At 47.7% G+C, this 17718-nt stretch overlaps 1 protein-coding gene across 1 annotated transcript in view; it reads left to right on the top strand.

The window, feature by feature from the left end:
• The window catches only part of RAPGEF1 (Rap guanine nucleotide exchange factor 1), a gene marked incomplete at its 3' end in the record, with an annotated part of 86678 nt that overhangs the window by 66292 nt on the left and 2668 nt on the right, over window positions 1-17718 (top strand). Inside the window, exons 12-21 of the mRNA XM_082009039.1 lie at window positions 4714-4995; window positions 6374-6466; window positions 8101-8189; window positions 9539-9650; window positions 11280-11355; window positions 14567-14658; window positions 16028-16113; window positions 16497-16682; window positions 16838-16922; window positions 17153-17247. Of these exons, the coding sequence (XP_081865165.1) occupies window positions 4714-4995; window positions 6374-6466; window positions 8101-8189; window positions 9539-9650; window positions 11280-11355; window positions 14567-14658; window positions 16028-16113; window positions 16497-16682; window positions 16838-16922; window positions 17153-17247 (1196 nt within the window). The remainder of the gene's footprint in view (window positions 1-4713; window positions 4996-6373; window positions 6467-8100; window positions 8190-9538; window positions 9651-11279; window positions 11356-14566; window positions 14659-16027; window positions 16114-16496; window positions 16683-16837; window positions 16923-17152; window positions 17248-17718) is intronic.

Raw genomic sequence — 17718 nt, 5'->3', positions numbered from 1 at the left:
CCCCATCTATCCATCTGCTATGCTAACCATTGCTTAAAAACAGGGAGGTCAGATGTGCAGCCGGGTCAGAGGCTTTGCTGAGAAACATTCAAGCATGAGGAGTTGCTGCCTTTCCTGCGGCAGTGCTTGAAGCCATTCTGTTGGCAGCTTGTGTTTCCAGCCATTCATTGTAGGAGCATTTCCTTCCTCGTTAGCAAAAGTACCTGGAAGCCCAGCATTGTGTCATGAGATAGGAAGTCTTTTCCAATAGTTGTCTATGCAATTATATTCTTAGGGTGTAGCGGCCTTGTGCAACACCCGGTATTTTGTGAACATAGTTCTCTACTGTTAGAATTTGGGCATGCAGTTCTGGCACGTTGCCCACATCCCCCTCTTTAATAGCATTAGCAGAGGAGATCTAAAAGATGGATCCTTTCTTCCGATAGCTTCATGTTTTGGAAGTCTGATGCTCTATCTGATCTGGGAGCGTCTGGCAGGATCACAGATTAATTTGGCAGATGAAGTCTGTAGGGTAACTGAGAAGGCTGTGCTTAAAAGGTAAAGACTGTCTTCTTATGCTGCAGATACTCTGACAGCCATATAACTGAATTCAACTTTAGATTTAGAATGGAGACTGCTGTAACTTGCAACCAGTGACTCCCTGCATTTAAACACCCTGTCACCCTGTTACTGGTGGTCAGCCATGCCTCGTGAATGTAGAGAAACATCACTCTTGAAATAAGTTTTCTATTAGTGTGCTTATCTCTGCCATCTAATCCAAATAAATGGTCATAATGTCATTGACCTTTGGGACATCCTGTAACACTGCTGCTAATGATGGAAAACTGTTCTAAAATATTGACCATTGCAAAAATCAAAGGCAGCAAATTGAAAACGTTGAAAGATGCCATCTCTGGAGGACCTCTGTGTGTCATGGTGTGTGGTAAACATTCAGGTCCCGGCATGTTAGCTTCCTGCTGTTCCCAGGAGACGAGATTGCTCCGAGCTCAAAGCATGCTTTGTGGAAGTACTTCCAAATGACAGATAGCTTTTTTTAAAATCCACTTTATTGGTGAGAGGAGAGGGATCTCTCTCTTCTCCTTGTGTTGCCATTTGCTGTTGTAGGTCAGGATCACTCGTGCTGGGAGACCATCTTCTGGTCCTGTGGTGGGACCTTGGCAGCGTAACCAGAGTCTGGATAGAGGAGAATATCTTTTATCAAAGGATCTAGTTGCATCCTGCTTTCTAGCATTCCCAGAGGTTATTTTGAAGTACTTAATTTAAAGCAAAGCCATGGAATAAGGAGGTTGTGACAATACAGCCATAACGGAGGCCTTACTGACCCTGCAAGAAACCTCTGAGAAGCAGATTAAAACAAGCACTGATTCATTTCCAAGATAAACTGTTGCCTGTCATTTCATAGGGGGAGGAGTAGTAGAGAACTAGTTTGCTGGTGACAGTTCTGTTGAACGGACCATCCCCTCCCAAAAGAAGTATGTCTTTTAAAGCATGACAGGGCTTCCAAGAGATGTGCAACACCCAAACTCCATGGAAGCTGTTGCCACAATTCCTGTTGCAGCTGCTGGCTGGGCTGGGTTGGACTGGGGAGCAGCAGGAATGGGTGCCATATGGACGGACATCATCTCCACCACAGGGTGTTTTTTTCCCCTTTAAAAGTATGCTTCATTCTTGGCTCTTGTCCCAGCACGGCTGCATAGCTGGAATTCCAGAGCTGTTTGCAGGCTCCGGAGGAAGGAGGGGGCTCCCTGGCTCGCTTTCTACAAGATGCAACGTTACAGGAAGATTGGAAGTTGAGAGCAGCCTGGCTAATTAATGCCAGCACACCAAAGGCTTCTCTGCACAGTTCCCTTTGTTAATAGCCTGCTGAGAGCATGTCTACATCGTTAAATGATTGTTCGCGGATCACATAATGAAGATGAATGCATTTTCCTGGGTACCTGGGCCTTAAGCCGGCATTTTCAACACGTCTCGTGCCAAGATGTTGTTTTGAAAAGTATATTGATGAGGCCGAGGAGAGGTGAATGTATAGTGATTGTCAGTAGTAACGTATCCGCATTCAAACTTTTAAAATTTATGCAATGTTATGTTATGTCTAGGTCTAAATTGCTTTTGAATTGGGATTAATGTCTCTGAAACTATGCAAGGCAGAAACTGTGCAAATTTTCCTGTCCTAGAAGAAGTAATTCATCTCCCCGAGCTCTAGCTCAGCCTGCAGGCGCTGTACCAGGCAGTGTCTCAGCTGCCAAGCCTCTCGGCCAGCATTTGGCCTGAACTAACCCTGCCAGCACCATCACGCAGCGTGAGAGCTTCGCGGGGTGCTGCCTGTCCCAGAGTGACTTGATTGAGGACAGTGATTTCCTTTCACTCGTGCCCGGCATGAGCTCCACCGCTGCTTTGCAAAAGCCTGGCTTTTTCTTTGGGTTCAGCAGGTCAGGGACAAAAACCCTTGAGACTCCTCAGTGGAAGGTGTCTATCAACTACAAAGCGAAGGACAGCATATGCCGCCTGTCTCATGTGGGCACAGGAAGCTCAGCTCTAGGGGAGCTGGCACATAGGTCCTGTTTGAGCAAATTATTTCCTTTACTGGAGCAGAGGAACTTGTCATCAGGACAGCATTTCGCTGAGTGCTTTCTCGAGAGCAGCTGCAGCAGTGGTTCTCCATTTGCTTTGCTCCTGTTCTTTTTTTGGGGTCTGGCCTGGGACTTGGGACTATAGTTGCCATATTAGCACCAGTGAGATCATGAAATACCAGGGAGACAGGGCAGGCATAACAAATGTGCTGAGCCAAGATGATGTCATGAGCCTGGCATGTTACGAGGGATTTAGTGTTTTGTGCCATGCAAGTGAAAATTAATAAATGTAGAGCATTTATCCAGGCAGAAAGTAAATACAGAGATTAGACTTGTCATTGTTACTGAGGCAGCACCAAAGGCAGGCAGTGTCCCTGGAGCCAGGGCTGCTCATCCGGAAAGAAACGGGCAGGAAGAGAGAGGACCCAGTCCTAGAGCCAGTCTCCTTTTAGCCACAGGCATGTGGTAGAGATTTGCATTTTAATCATTTTTCAGTAGTTTTTTAAGCTCTCTTTCCAAAGCATCTCCCTCTGCTCGTCTGTATTATGGCCAGCAATATGTTTTGGGCCCCGAGAATACACCCAGAGCACTGCCAGACTCCACGCATGGCGGAGGGCAACCACTCAAGGATTAAGGTGGTGGAAGGTAAAGTCTAGCCATTGACCTTTACTTTTCCTTTCCTTTGTAGTGGAAAAGCTTTTTTTGCCCGGGCTTCTGGCCTGAGGGTGTTCTCAGTTTAGATTTTCAAGCTCACATCTTTCCTGTGTAGAAAAAAAATACCACTGCTGAACTGGATGCTGCTGCCGTGACTCAGGTGACAGACTAAACTTTGCTTTTTATCACCTGCTCAACTCTCCTGAGAAAATGTAGCTTGAATTCTCCAATTCATGCCTTTGTTTCCCTTTCTCCTTTTTACATCACAGCGGTGTCACTTTTCAGCCTGGTTTGAGCAAGTTGTGTCTGTGCTTGGTGAGAGCTCTGTAATGCACCATCCTTCTGCAGCAGATCACTCAAACGAGCAACCACCACAGCTGAATTTCAGCGTGGGTTTATTTAATGATGTGGTCCTTCCTTCGGTCCACTTGGCTATGACACACGTCTCGCTAGTGGCTGAGCTTTACAGGTTTTAAAATAAACTCCTCTCCAGTGGGTTTAGCGTTACTGTCTTGTTTTTGTGTTTTTTTTTTTTATTTTGATGGGCGTCAGCTTTGTTTTGGACTTAACCCTGATGGCAAATCTTACTAGCACCAGATGTTAAAAGACAGAGGGTTGCTCCTCTTTTTCTTGGCACAAGGTATTCCCACTGCATTCTGTTTAATACTATCTGAACAGTAATCTGATGATTGGGAGAGGTAGTGAAATAAAGCTTTACGCAGATGATCTCTTTTCATCTCTTCAGCTGACTCTTCAAGGCACTGCATTAAGGGATCTGTTTGATAAGGAATTCATCGCTTCTGAGGGCAATTATCATTCTTTCTCCTTGTGTTTCTCAAATAGGAAGGAGAGTTACACATCCTTCAGTGTAACTTTGAAGACAGTATCCAGCCACTTCTCCCTGGGAGCTGTGTGTTCTGGAACAGACTTGACACAGTAGCCGTTAAATTACAGGGCTGGAGCAAACAGCATCTTAAATTTGGATCCTGTGGAAAATCCCAGAAAAGCAATAAGCACTCGGAGTACTCTTCTCTATCTAGATATTTCCAGCATGCGCACAGTCGTGGTTTCTGTATGTCTTCACATCCTTTTATCCAATCAAGTGATTTTGGGGGTCACTGTCATTAACAGTACTGAGATATCCGGGCTTTCCCCCTGCCTAGCAAAGGCTGGATGCCTGCAGGTAAACACCCTGGTGCCCACTTTCCCTCCATGAGATGAGCAACCAAACTGCTGTTTGTGCAAGAACATGCCTCTCCATGAAAAACTGGCTGACATGTCCCAGGCAGCAATTCCTGCTCTAGCGTGGGGATGATAAAATAGCGCTGCCTCTGTTCGGGTTGGCCTCTCGACGGAGAGGTGCCTGTGTTAGAAATGCCTTGTGCTCTCACTGCTACACTGCTGCCGATCTAATTACTTTTTCTTTTGTCTGTCTCTTTCCTTTCCTCATCTTCTTTCTTTTTGTGTTGTACGTCTCTGCATCCTGTAGTACAAATCTGTGTTTAGGTCCTACTCCCAGGACTTTGTGCCTCACAATCAAGTCTCCATACCTCCTTTCCTCTCTTCTACCTCCTCCTCCTGCTCCACCCCACCTTTTCCACCCGTCCATCCATCTCAGAGCTCTGACCTAGCGGTGCCCGCCGCAGCCAGCCAGTCACCCAGCACTGTGGATGTGCCAAACTCCTCTTCTCAGGAGAGCAGCTTTAACGGGAATGCTCCTGTCTGCCTTCCTTCTGAAACCTCTTTCACTGATTCTCTCCAGACGCCTTCGGTGAGACTATCCAAAGAGATAATGCACCTTAACGCAAGGCTGGGTTTATTTATTTTTTAAAAGAAAATGTCTCTCTTTTATTAATACATGCTAAATGTGATCTAGTCCGGTTTCCAAAATGTGTGTGTGAGTTGAAGAGAGATGATTTCGTATAAAAATGGTGGCTAGAAAAAATGAACAACCTCAGCAGGTTTAAGAAAATGTTAGCACATGTGTAAGATATAAAATGTCAAATGCTGGTGAAGGGGAGAGGAGAAGTTGCTGTAGCTTCCTGCAATTGTAATACAAAGCTGAGGAAGGTAGAGGAGTGTTTTGTGAGGGTGGTTGTTTCTAAACAGAGGCTCCTAACAGTCGTTTGCATCCTGCAGTTGCTGCCATGGCAGGATTTGGTGACTGCTCCTTCCTAAGTCACCGCTGAGCCCCAGGAGCAGCGGGTGCAGACCTGCTCTGTCTCTCCTGTGCATAAACCTGTTGCTCTCTCCAGGCTCCTGCTCTTTCCAGTTACCAGCAGCCCTAGCTGTGCGCGTGGAGGCAGTGCACGTTGGTGCAAAGCATGACATGTTGGTGAAGTTACGACTAACACTGTTCCCACACTGATACGGCACTGCTAGTTTGAGGTCCCAGATCAGTTTTGCAGATCACTGAGCAGGTTTATCCATTACAGCTACTTTTTTAAATGCCTTGTTTTCGAGGTAGTTCCTCTTTTGTCTGCTGCAAAGCCTCGAGTTGATGGGATTAGAGCTGTCAGCACAGTGCATGCTAGTGCTGCCTCTTCACAAAGTTTGGAAGAGGGACACTGCAGAGTAAATGATCAGGTTTCCACTTTGGACCTGACCTTGCTGTTGCATCTTCCTCTCATCGGGTCCTTGTTACAGCCCAGAAGTCCTCAGGTTTGGTTTATCCTGGCGTGATGGCTCTAGTCTGTGCTTGTAGTATAGTTTGGGAGATACGTTTGACACCCTCTGGGCTGCAGGGCTGGGATGCCTTTGGTGGCAGGACTACAGCACGGGTCGGACAGGCACTTGTGTGTCAAGCTCTGAATGCTCAGCTTCCGTAACCTTGCAATCTGCACGTGCATATCGCTCCTTCGCAGTCTCACGTGAAGCCCATGGCAGCTCTTGCAAAGCAGTGCCTGCTGCTGTCCTGCTGTAGCTCAGAGCCTTCGGGATAGTGCTTGAGAACCAGAAAATAATTACCCCCGGCAAGGTACAGCCTCAGTGGCCAGTGTTGGCCACTAAGCTGGAGGAAGGGCTCCCAGCCAGGTGACAACAGCCGCCCAGAGCACTTCTCCTCCCAGCCCGTGGGCATGTTCTCTCACCAATGTGAAGTGCTGGCGGGGAGCACCATCACATATTTCCTTTCATCCTGTCTCCCTTAGAGTGAAAACGCCAGTGAGGAAGCTGGTGAGGGTGAATACGTCAATCTGTATTCCTCTGGCCAGAGCAACGGGGAACTCCCTCGCTCTGAAGGAGTAAGTAACCTGGAGAGGGCCGGGCACCGGGAAGGGGCTGCCTGGTGCATGCTGAGCTCACGCCGGGGCTGACGCGCTTGGCACCGGCCCCTTCCGCACACCGTGGAGCTCCTGCGTCCGTCCTGCTGCCCCGGCTCCCTTGCTGGCGGCCCCTCTGCTTTGCCCACTCCTGGCTTGCAGGCCTGGGTGCCCTCGCGGTCCGGGTGGAGAGCAGGCAGTGCTTTGGGGGCCGCGGTGAGCCCCGGCAGGAGGTAGGGATGGCTTTTCCTGCCGCGCTGTTCCCTTTGTGCTTCGCTGTCTGTTTGGAGCTGCTTGCGTGAGGTTCCCTTCCAGAAAGCTGCACCCTGACCAGCACCGTCCTGGGGCTGTGTCTATTCTTGTAATTGCTTTGGCTTCCCCATTTTAATACAGAAAGCCTTGTGCTCTGAATTTTTTTTTTCCTTCACCGTTTGGATACAAAGTGATTGATTTAGCACTGTCATGGCACGCCGTTTCTTCCTTTACTCAAGCCTCATATCTCATATTTCCTAGAGGAGACAGGGCGTTTTCCATTGCAGGGAGGTACCGTCTTCCTGTCAGGTCATAGGAAACAGCAGCAGAGGTCTGTGGCGATCTTTTTGCGTGCCCTCATCTTGGAAGGCAAATCTCCTACAGGATGTCTTGGAGACCTTTATCCATACTGGTGTTAAGTATGCCAAGAGATAGCGCTCCCATCACTTCCCTTCAGGAGACACATCTAGGCAGGCCCATCCTTTTGGGCAGCTGCGAGCTGGTTCTCGACTTTGAAGCAAAGGGCTTTACAGATATAGCCTGGAAAAATTCTGCAGACACTAAGAAACCTAAACTCAGCAGTGTGTTTTCCAGGCCGAATGGATAGCGTGTAGGTGGTTTCAGTCCTGTCTGTTTGGTAGGCTGAACTTCCAAGTTTCACTCTGCATGTTAAATAATTCTGAATGCCAACACTGTTACATTAATATTCCCATTTGCCGTTCATGGCTATTTGTCTCCTTAATAAATGGCTAATTTAAAATGCTCTGTCTTTACTTCGAGCTCTCTACCTGCTGTTCCATGCCATCGGTTCAGATGGTTCTACTCTTTTGCGTTAGCTTCATTTCCACAGATGTGAATTGTGAAGTGGAAACATTGCATCGTTGTGTAACCTCTTCTGTTGGGGAGCAGGGAGGTAGGAACGGCAGTGTGCATCCTCCCCCCAAGACAGGCTGGTCTATTGGGGGCTGTGACCAGGAGGGGAACTGAAACTGGAGAGCTTAGAGCTGGCTGTGTCCATTTTGATTAAAGCAGAAGGCAAGTGTATTTCAACAGTAAAGGGAAAAAAGAGTGGTGAGAGGGTTAAAATCCAAGACAACAGCTGACTTGTGTTGTAACTTTCAGCATCGTTTCACAATGTTAAAAGCAAACAGTACTAATTACACTAGTCTCCAGAGATGGTCCCAAATTTCCTGTCTAATTAACTTCTGTGTTTTCCTGGCATTTGGCATTAACTTGCATCAATCTTTAACCGCTCTGTAGGAATTTACAATAAAGGGCCATTTAGAGGCAGTCAGACTGTAAATGCAAGGCTAGCTGTGGTGTAGGACCCCATGTAATAATGAAAAACTTCTTTCTCTTTGCAGGAATCTCCCTCTGTCAAAGACAGTCACACCAAAGACTCCACTTCGAACAGCAGTGCCATGGGGAAGGAAGGCAAAGACGGTGCTGAAAGGTGAGCCTAATTCCCCTGGTCCTCCTGCTTCCCAGCCTCAAAGGGTACAGCATCTCACCAACGTCCCGTCAGCCCTGCCCTCTACCAAATCATCCTTGGGGCTGCCCCATCTGCCTTCAACCTTCTCGATGCTCTCTAAACTTTAAGCCCACTTTTTTTGCACAACTGGTGAGCGGCGGGATCCTGCTGAACAAGGAGATCCTGGCAAGTTGTCGTGACTTAACTTGGCGAGCTCGCAGGGGTTAATGCAGCTTGTGTTAGCCATCCTAAATCCATCTAATTGGTAGTCCTGTCACTGACACTGGCTGCTCCCTCCTGCTTACAGGAAAGCAGGAGTCTGTATCGCTGTTGGGAAATAGTCTTCCAGAGGGGAATTTCTTCCTAACCCTGCTAGTTAGAGGCTGGCTGAGGCCCCAAAGCAGGAGGCTTTATATCCCTTCTAATGCTCTTAGCTATCATTTGTCTATGTAAATGAAGAGGTTCAGGCTGTAACAGATGGGCTTCAGGAGGAGTGCAGTGAGCGCTTCCCTGCTGCTTGAGATTGCTCTTCAATTGCATTTCTAAAGCAAAAATAGGGAACAGCATTGTTTTGTGTGTGACAGTCAACTTCCCTCCCCCATTTTCCTGCAGTTGGTTGAGGGTTTTAATCCCTGCAGTGAAGGAGACAATGCAGGAGTGCTCTGCAAAGATCACTATCTGATGAAAGTACAGACTGGTGCACGGGATTTTGGCCTGTGCCTGGGGTGAGCTATACAGAACATGCATACTTTTTTTTTTTTTTTTTTAAGGAATACAGTCACAGACAGCATGTGTCCACGCACAAGACTACCAGCCCTTGGTGGTAGGAACACTAGGGTTGTGTATGTATACCAAAAAAAGTGGTCAGAGCTTTCAGGTCTATCTTACTGCAAAGAGAGAGACTCATCTCCCCTTGTAGCAGCACGATGGGTCTTGAGCTGACTAAGATATGTATCTGTAGAGTATGCTCAGTCTCTATACATTTGAGGAAGGGCTTTAGATCTGTGTGCGCTAAAAATTCAGTGGATTAAGGAGACACGGAAGCATGTACTCATGCAGGGCATAGTAAAATCCTGTCTACCAGAAATGCAGGCAGACAAGTGTTCAGATCCTAAAGGTTCCTTCTCTTTTTCAAGACATGCACAAAGCAACAGAATTGGAGCTAGACATTTGGACTTGTTTGCAAAAGATTTACCTCCAGGCTCTCTGTGTACTTACGGTCGTTTAATGAAGGTTTGTATGCTGAGAGTTTGGGTGGACCCAGCATCTCTTCCCCTGGATGGGCAATGACACTGGTGGGTATTTGCCTTTTTTTTTTTTTTTTGTTACAGGCAGCAGCAGTCACCAGATGCTTTGGAATCATCACAGCTGGAGGAAGAGGTAGATGAGCTATCCCTTATTGACCACAGTGAAATTATGGCTAGGTTAACGCTGAAGCAAGAGGTAGGTGCATTCAGGGTTTGTTTTCTTACCCTTTGGTTTATGCTGTATTGAAATCTGATTCTCTGTGTGCACAAGCAAGGCATCAGCTTTTATTTGATGGGAAGAGCTAGGTTGCAGCAGAAGTGGTATACAGCTTTATGTGTGCAGGCTGTTGTGAAAGTATGAGATGCTGGTACAGGCAGGGAGCATCAGCACTGAGTCGGGGTTTAACAAAGTGTGAGATGTCTCTAAAAACCAGCTCATCTTGTGCCCTTTTCCCAGTCTGTTCCTTCCCACCTCTTTAGCTTGCTTTAACTCTTTAGTCTGAAATGAACCTGCACAGTAAATCCGGGTGCAGGTTTATGTTGTTGGCCTTTCAGTCTGAAGGCAGCTTTAGCAGATTTCCTGAGCAGGACGTTATATTACTGATGTGGAAGAGCAGCCAAAGTAACTGTTTCTGTATTTGAGAAATGGTTTTGTTTCTAGCCTTGGGTGCACTCCCAGACAACTTTGCTCACTGTGCTCTTGAACCAAGCTGTCTCTGACATGCAGCTTGAGGGAATATGCGGGCTTTTGAAGCTTTCAGACTGTCAGGGGCTTGTCTGAAAAACAGAGAGAATGTATCATTTACTGGCACTTTAGGAACGTTCTTTGGTCAGCCGAGATGCACAGGAGAGAGTGAGAATCTATTACTCATTCTTCAAGTAGTATTTCATGAGTCTTGCCAGAGGGTTACCTGAAAAATTCACATCTTGGACATAGCTGCTCCATGGCTTTCATCTTTTTTTTGCGTATTAAAATGACAAAGACATTGCTAAGGGAAGCCAGACATGACTCCAGCCTCCTCTGCAGGAATATTTCCTTTAAAAAACAATTAAAAATCACTGATTTCTGAACATGTGGGACTAGCATGCCTGTGTCAACCCCTAACTTCTTTTTTCTCTCTATTCTTTACGGTCTACATGTTTGAAATGATACAGAGCTGCCGTTGCGAGCTGTTTCCTGCAGCGTGGGAACTGCTGGCTGAGTGATATATCAGTTTTGCATATTTTTAGTTGTGAATTGCAGCAGCTAGAAGAAAGTTGTTTTTAGAGAGTGGTAAGGCAAGAGTCAAGCAGCTAGCAGGGCTGTTTTCTGCTCCTGGTTATTGGATCGCTTCAGGTGACCTCCAGCCAAATAGTTCCAGATTAGGGAATTAACTTGCTAGGTTTTGATGTTCCAGGAACATGCAAGTTGAATGCATGACCTCTCCCCTCCCATCCACTGTGGTACATGATCCCGCACTTTGAGACAGTTCACACAGTGTTACTGCTCCGTTAATGGTCTTCTGGGAGCATTTGGGAGTCTGGGACATTTCTGTTCATTCTTCTGTGGGCAGAAGGTTCAGCTTTCACTGAGCTTCACAGCCTGGCCTTAAGGAGTCGGAGACCCCAAGTGAGGATCAGCCCAGATCCTCATCTGGGACACCAAGTGTTTTATTCAAATTCCAGGATTAGCCCAGCATTGAAGACCATGTCCCAGCTTGCGCTTTGAGCAGTGCCAGGAACGTTGTGTACTCTGCCAATGATTGCTGAGTTTGAACCCCAGAGATGGTAAACCAGGCCGGAGGGAGCTGGGGCCATGTCTAACATGTTTCTGTTCTCATTGCAGGGAGATGATGGGCCAGATGTTCGTGGTGGATCTGGAGACATTTTGTTAGTGCATGCAACAGAGACCGACAGGAAAGGTACAGTGCATGCACCAAAACAGAGCTGAGGAGCGTGCAGCATGGCATGGCCTTTTGCTGCTTGTCTTCTGTGTCTGTGCGGTGCACGCAGTCGTGATGTGGCTGCAGGCAGCAGGGTGGCAGCAGGCAGCATTCGTGATCCTCCAAGTTGAGGGGGAATTGTGCTTATCTTCGGTGGAACGGAGATAAGCTGGATAAGCGCCTGTTCGTTTCATTTAGCAGCAGGGATGGTATTAACTCCTCATAACCCTTGCCCAGATCTGGGAGGCAAGGCACACCAGTGGAGTTGGTGACAAGTGCTGCGTTGGTGTCTCCGTGCCTGCCGAGGTAGGTCACTGCAAATGCAGGTGTGACTGGTCCTGTTTTCAGAGGTGCTCCTTGCCCTTTGAACTTCAGGGCAGCGGTGATGTAGGAGTTGCTGGAGTGACTATTGCATCAAAGTAGGAGAGGAGGGTCGTTGGTTTGGGTCTAATGCTGTACCTGTGGGCATTGGGCAAGCTATCCAGATGCTGGTCTGCTGACATTCCTTACTTTCAACTCATTGTGTTGCTTCCTAGTCCTGCTCTGTACCGCTTACATGCTGGTAGCCACCGAGACTGGTTCAGAGAGGGAATCCACAGCACAAGAAAGGAGATGTGGGCGAGGAAGAGAGGGTCTGGCAACCCCTAGCTATAGATTTGTTAAAACCCCACTTTATCTCTCCAAACCCAGTCACCACCTACATGCAGCTGCACCTTTCCAAGACCTGTGGCAAAGACAGGCTTTGTGATGTTTCCAGAGAGTGATTTCAAACCTGCCAAACACATTTGTGCTGATGGCTTTAACCAGAATTGATCTCCTTGTCTCCAGGGATGTAAGGCAAAATGCACTAGCCCACTGAACCACTCAGCGCTCATATTTTAGAGGTTTGATAGTCAAAGGGGAAATATCTTTCATGTGCATTTTTAAATGGCAGGGTTTTTACTGTAGCATAAGGTGTTTGCAATTACTTACCAGCACAATTCAGCTAGCAAGAAAATCCTTCCCCTAAGAGCTATGTTTCCCTGTTTACATCAGGCATCGAATCCAGGCAGAAAGGACCAAAGTTAGGAACATACTAGAGAGAAGGAGGCAATTGATTGCACCATGGATTGATATGTATATTTAAAAAAATACAGTCTAAATGAGATGGTGGAAATACCCCTTATAAAAATGCTGAAACTGGAATAGGGAAGCTCTGATTTACTCCTACTGTTCTCCAGAACAAGCATCACACTGGAAGAACTTCCGTGCTGGTCCTGCTGAAAGACCGCTCTTTGGTAAAGGGATGTGTGCTAGACCTCCTGTTCACGAGCGTGGAGCTCTGAGGGTGCTGTGAGCAGTGAGGTTAAAGCCATGGAGCACCTCTCAAGACTAGGAAAAAACTAGAGCAGGATTTTAACCGCACAGCGGTGCGGACGGGGAGAGCGGCTGGGTGGAGGGAGCTCTGCGCGGTCCGTTTCTCAGAATAGACGCAGGGCTTAGCCTCACGGGCTCTGCCAAGCCGCTGAGCTGAATGGAGCATGGAGGAATTTGTGCTATGCTAACCCAGTGTTTGGGTGACTGAGGGGGTTAATGAATTAAGCTTACAATGAAAAGAATTCAGGGCCTGTAAATCAATCAGCCAAACGGCACAGAGGGGTATAGTTAAGAGGCTTTCGTTTAAAGATGAATTTCTTGGCAGGTTCGAGTGCCAGAGCAGACCAGCTGTATTACCTCACGTTGCCTTTTGGGCAGATGGGAACCCAGAATAAATGTAACTCCACACCCTGTTGCATGATACTTCTTGTCCATCTGAGTTTTCTAAAAGAGCTATGGAATAAGGGATAAAGGGAAACTTGTGGTCTTTAGGAATAAAACCCGTGGTCAGTTAAGTGCTCACAGCCACACTTGCTGTGAGTGCAGCATTACAGCTGGACGGGGCCTAGGACTCACCCCTGACATGACCACCCAGCCTCTGGCTTTAGAGCTCACGTCTGATTGTCTTTAACCAAAAGGCAGCGGCGCGCTCTGATTTAAGAGCAGGAGGAGGTGGCGTCTCTGTCAGGCTCCTGCCAAGAGAAACACCGCAGGTAGAGAGGCACAACTAGCACGCCGTGCCCTGCTCTTTCCCACCCTCCACGTGCAATGGCTGGGTGTTACAGCACGTGGGTGCGCGGTGATCCCTGTCCTGGCTGAAACAAGTTTTACATGTACAGCCTAGCCTGGGCAGGCAGGGCAGAAGCTTTTTCTCCCTGTCTGCGCTAACAAGGCTGTGCCAGCGGTTGCAGGGCACTGGGCAGGGGCAGTGTGCCATGCCACTGCATGCGCCGCCTGCAGTGCTGCGTGGTTTCATACCGGGGCTAATAAATTTCTGTTTTGACCACTGCTGTCCACAGCGACCAAGCCTTGGTTGGAACTGCGAGTATACCACAGTCTTGACCTGAAATCTTCGTTCCCATTTGCGGTTCCTGCTTTTTCAAATTCCCTCCTTTGTGCCCCTGACGACGGCCAAAACCTTTGCAATTCTGGGGCCTGTAGCACCCACTGCTGCAGATTAATAAACAAAAGCTGTCTCCGTGCACCACGTTGGAGTGTGTTGTGGCAGGGCCACAGTCACGGTAGCGTCAGTTTTTGCAGTGCAATTTACTCTTTTGGCTGAAAATAATCTATTTACACTGTCCTGAGCCAGATTGCCTGGAACGTAGCAAGGGCAGAGGGTCTGCAGCACCATATCATCATGTCAAAACACATGCGTTCTGGATCAGGAGGGAAGAGTGACCATGCCTTTCTGCAGGGCCCTGTGCTGCCTAAGCAGTAAAGACAGAGAACAGGCACCCATCTCTCACCATCAGATCTTTGTTTTAAAGTATCCCCAAGGTCTAAACCACATTTTTTTCTTGACCCGTCATTGAAAGCTCCTGTCCCACAAACAGGTGTTTTTCACTGACCCCTTTAGTGGTTGCATAAGCGAAATGGCAAGCCTGAGAGCTGCAAATGGGAGCCAGGCCAGTGGGGACAGGGCAGTTTCACTGTTGCTCTTGTGCCATAGGGTCCATCTGCTGGTAAGAAACAACAGCACAGCATTTCTGTAAAATCCATTTGTGTCAAAATGTGTCCGTGTCCTCTGCCTGTAAGACTGGCTTCAACCTTACAAGATGCTTCCTTTTTCTGAAAGTAGGCTGGACTGAAGCTGTCTTGTCTTTCTCTGTAGATCTGGTGCTGTACTGTGAAGCCTTTCTGACTACATACAGAACATTTATCACCCCTGAAGAGCTCATCAAGAAGCTGCAGTACAGATATCCTTTTGCATGAGTGACAGTTGCATGACCCCACCAGGAATCAGAGCCAAGCAGTCATTGTGGAAGGAGCTGGTGGCAAGTTGTTTGCTCAAAAGCCTGCTGTCAATGTGGTCAGTAATGTGCTTGCTCTGGAGGTGTCCCAAGCAGGACTTCCTTCACCTCTGCACCTTGCAAATGGGAAATGCTTCTGGGCAGGTCCAGGCAGGGTGGAGTACTGGACCTGAGAGTAGTCTCCTACAAGCCCTGGCAGGGCAAAAGAGCAGTTCAGATTTTCTGTGCATTGCTGGAGAATCGGTCATTTGTTTGGGACATCTCGTTTGCAGAATGGGGATCATACCGCCTTCCGGAGGAGCCATGGGGATTGCCTGCTTGGGCAGTTGTATTTTAATCCTAGAGATGACTAAACCATCAAGACCTGTTCTCTCTCATATTACAAGAAATGCAGCACAGAAGATAATGTCCTCTTGGCCTCCCAGTTCTGAACTGAGCTTGTAACTGCTAAGGAGGCAAGGGCCCCTGCGTGGCAGGGTGAGCGTTAGCATTTCTGGCAGAGCATGCAGAAGGCTTCTTGCTGAGCACCCTGCCTGCAGTTCCTTCCCCTTGGCTCTGTTCCCGTGGCTCCCTTCGCCGTCAGCTGAGCAGGCCAGTGTCTCGGTTCAGGCAGTGCAAAGGCCTCGTGGGCTTTGGTCCTGAACAAGGGAGCACACGTCAAAGGGAGCCTGACGTCACCCTGTCCTGCGTCGCAGCTCATCACTGCCATCTGCAGCAGAGCCGCAGCTCCCCTTGCTCCTGCTGGGATCAGCGCGGCCAAGGACACAGCAAATCTCACTGCAGAGCAGTTGTCAGTGAAAATACTGGCTGGGGCATTCCTGCAGGCCCTTGTCAATACTTGACTTACTGGTAACATTTTTCTCTTTCCCTTTGTCCACCTGGCAGAAGGTTTTTCAACCCATGCTGTCTCCCCTGCCAGCCGTTCGCCTTGCAGCAAATTGGGCAGTGAGGAAGGTAGGGGCGACGTCTGAGATCTGTTATGAGAGCAGATGTCACAGACCAGTGGGGGAGATCACAGTAGAGGAGTGCTGCTCATTAAATTCTGCCTTAGAGAGAACAGTTTCAGGGTATACCTACTCTTCTAGCATCAATTCTGCAAGGTGTAAGTACTTCCTCACACCCCTGCTACCTGCAGCTGGTGGCAGCTTAATACCGTGTTAATTAGAGCCACATTGGCGTCCCTTACCTCCTGGAAGTTGAACACCAGTCTCTGTCAAGACAGAAGAGTAGCTATTCTGACGTTCCTCAAGGCAGCTGTTAGTTGCATTGATGCTGGTCTGACCACACTAAGTTGATTCTTTAATTTGAAACCAACATATGAGAAGTTTTGCCACTTCCCAGACACGTTTAAGAAGCGAGTCAGTAAGAACACCTTCTTCGTGCTGGTGAGAGTGGTGGATGAGCTGTGGTGAGTTGCGTTCTTCATTTTGGGATGGGAGATGTGGGCTCAGTAACAATACAGAAGTCTGGCAGTTATGAAGATGTGGGTTCTTTAAACCCCATCGATAATGACCGCTGAAATCCCCTGCCCTGACCCGCGAGACACCTATAGTGCTGAACCCTCTTGTTGGAAGAGCCAGGTTCTCGGTGTGTCCTAACTGGGTCAGTGATTTTAAAATAACAAATAAAAGGGGAATCTGTAGGAAAGGGAGAGCTGGGAAGAGGAGAAATTTCAGTCATTGACTTCTGCTTGTAGGAAAGAGTGAAAAGACTCAGTACAGATACAAACTCTCTAGCTCAGTTAGAGTCGTAGCTCTGATGCCTTCCCTGTGTTTTCCATCTTTCTCTCAGCTTAGTGGAGTTGACAGAGGAAATTCTCAAGCTGCTGATGGACCTGGTCTTCCGACTGGTCTGCAATGGGGAGCTGAGCCTCGCCAGAGTGTTACGCAAGAATATCCTTGATAAAGTGGATCAGAAGAAAATGCTGAGCTACGCCAATTCCATCAAACCCCTTGCAGCCCGTGGGGTGGCAGCCAGGTGAGGAAAGATGCATGTAACCATACTTTAATTCTATGAGAGACAGGGCATCCCTTTCTTGTGGACACAACAGTTTTCTCAGTCCAAAATACAAGAAAGGAAAAACAACAGGTCACATTTTCTTCGCCTTTATACTTCATCCTTGTTTCCTGCAGGCCAGGGACCCTGCATGATTTCCACAGTCATGAAATAGCCGAGCAGCTGACCCTCCTAGACGCTGAACTCTTCTATAAAATTGAGGTACAGAGACAAGGATGGGGTAAGGGCGATGGGAGGGATTTGAACAAGTACCCTCTCCGATCTCTGATATTCCCTGCCAGCTCTCCAGGCAGACGTGGTGGGTTGCAGGAGACAGCTGAACTTGCGTCAGCAAGTAACAGTGAACACAGACTGCCACTGGGAATCTTGAGGCAGAAATCCCATTTTAACGTGTGATATTTTCCCACCCCTCTCCTCTTCTTCCTCGGCAGATCCCAGAAGTTTTGCTTTGGGCAAAGGAGCAAAATGAAGAGAAGAGCCCCAACCTGACACAGTTCACAGAGCACTTTAATAACATGTCCTACTGGTAAGGAGCTCAGAACAACCGTGGCATTGAACTGTGCTTAACCTCTGGTGCCCTACAAATATTCAAAACTTACCTTGCAGAGTTGGGTTCCCTTGTTACAAGTGGGATAACATACATTTGTGGCCAGGGAGTAGATGCCAGGCACTCAGGAAAGACCCCGGAGCACATGAGGAAGATAATCAGGAGGGTTGTAGAGGGCACTGTAACCCAGAGGAATTATTGTCAGTGCCACTGAGCCCTTCAAACAAACATTACCCTTTCAAATAAATGCACCCTCTTAAGGGTTATTGTGGTCATCCTTGAAATTATTCTGTCTTTTTTGTGAATTAGAGTGCTCCATTTAAGTTGGAGGTAGCATGAACTTTTTAGTGTTGTTGGCCCATCCTAATCAGTTAATCTTTTTTTTTTAAATGAAACAAGAAGAAATCTGAGATCTGCTTAAGTGTTTTGGGTTTTTTTGTCTGTTCTTCT

The sequence above is a fragment of the Phaethon aethereus genome (assembly GCF_964289735.1).
Source record: "Phaethon aethereus genome assembly, chromosome: 20".
Classification (NCBI taxonomy): domain Eukaryota; kingdom Metazoa; phylum Chordata; class Aves; order Phaethontiformes; family Phaethontidae; genus Phaethon; species Phaethon aethereus.
Note: the sequence above shows the minus strand (reverse complement) of the source record. Positions and strands in the feature narration are given on the sequence as shown.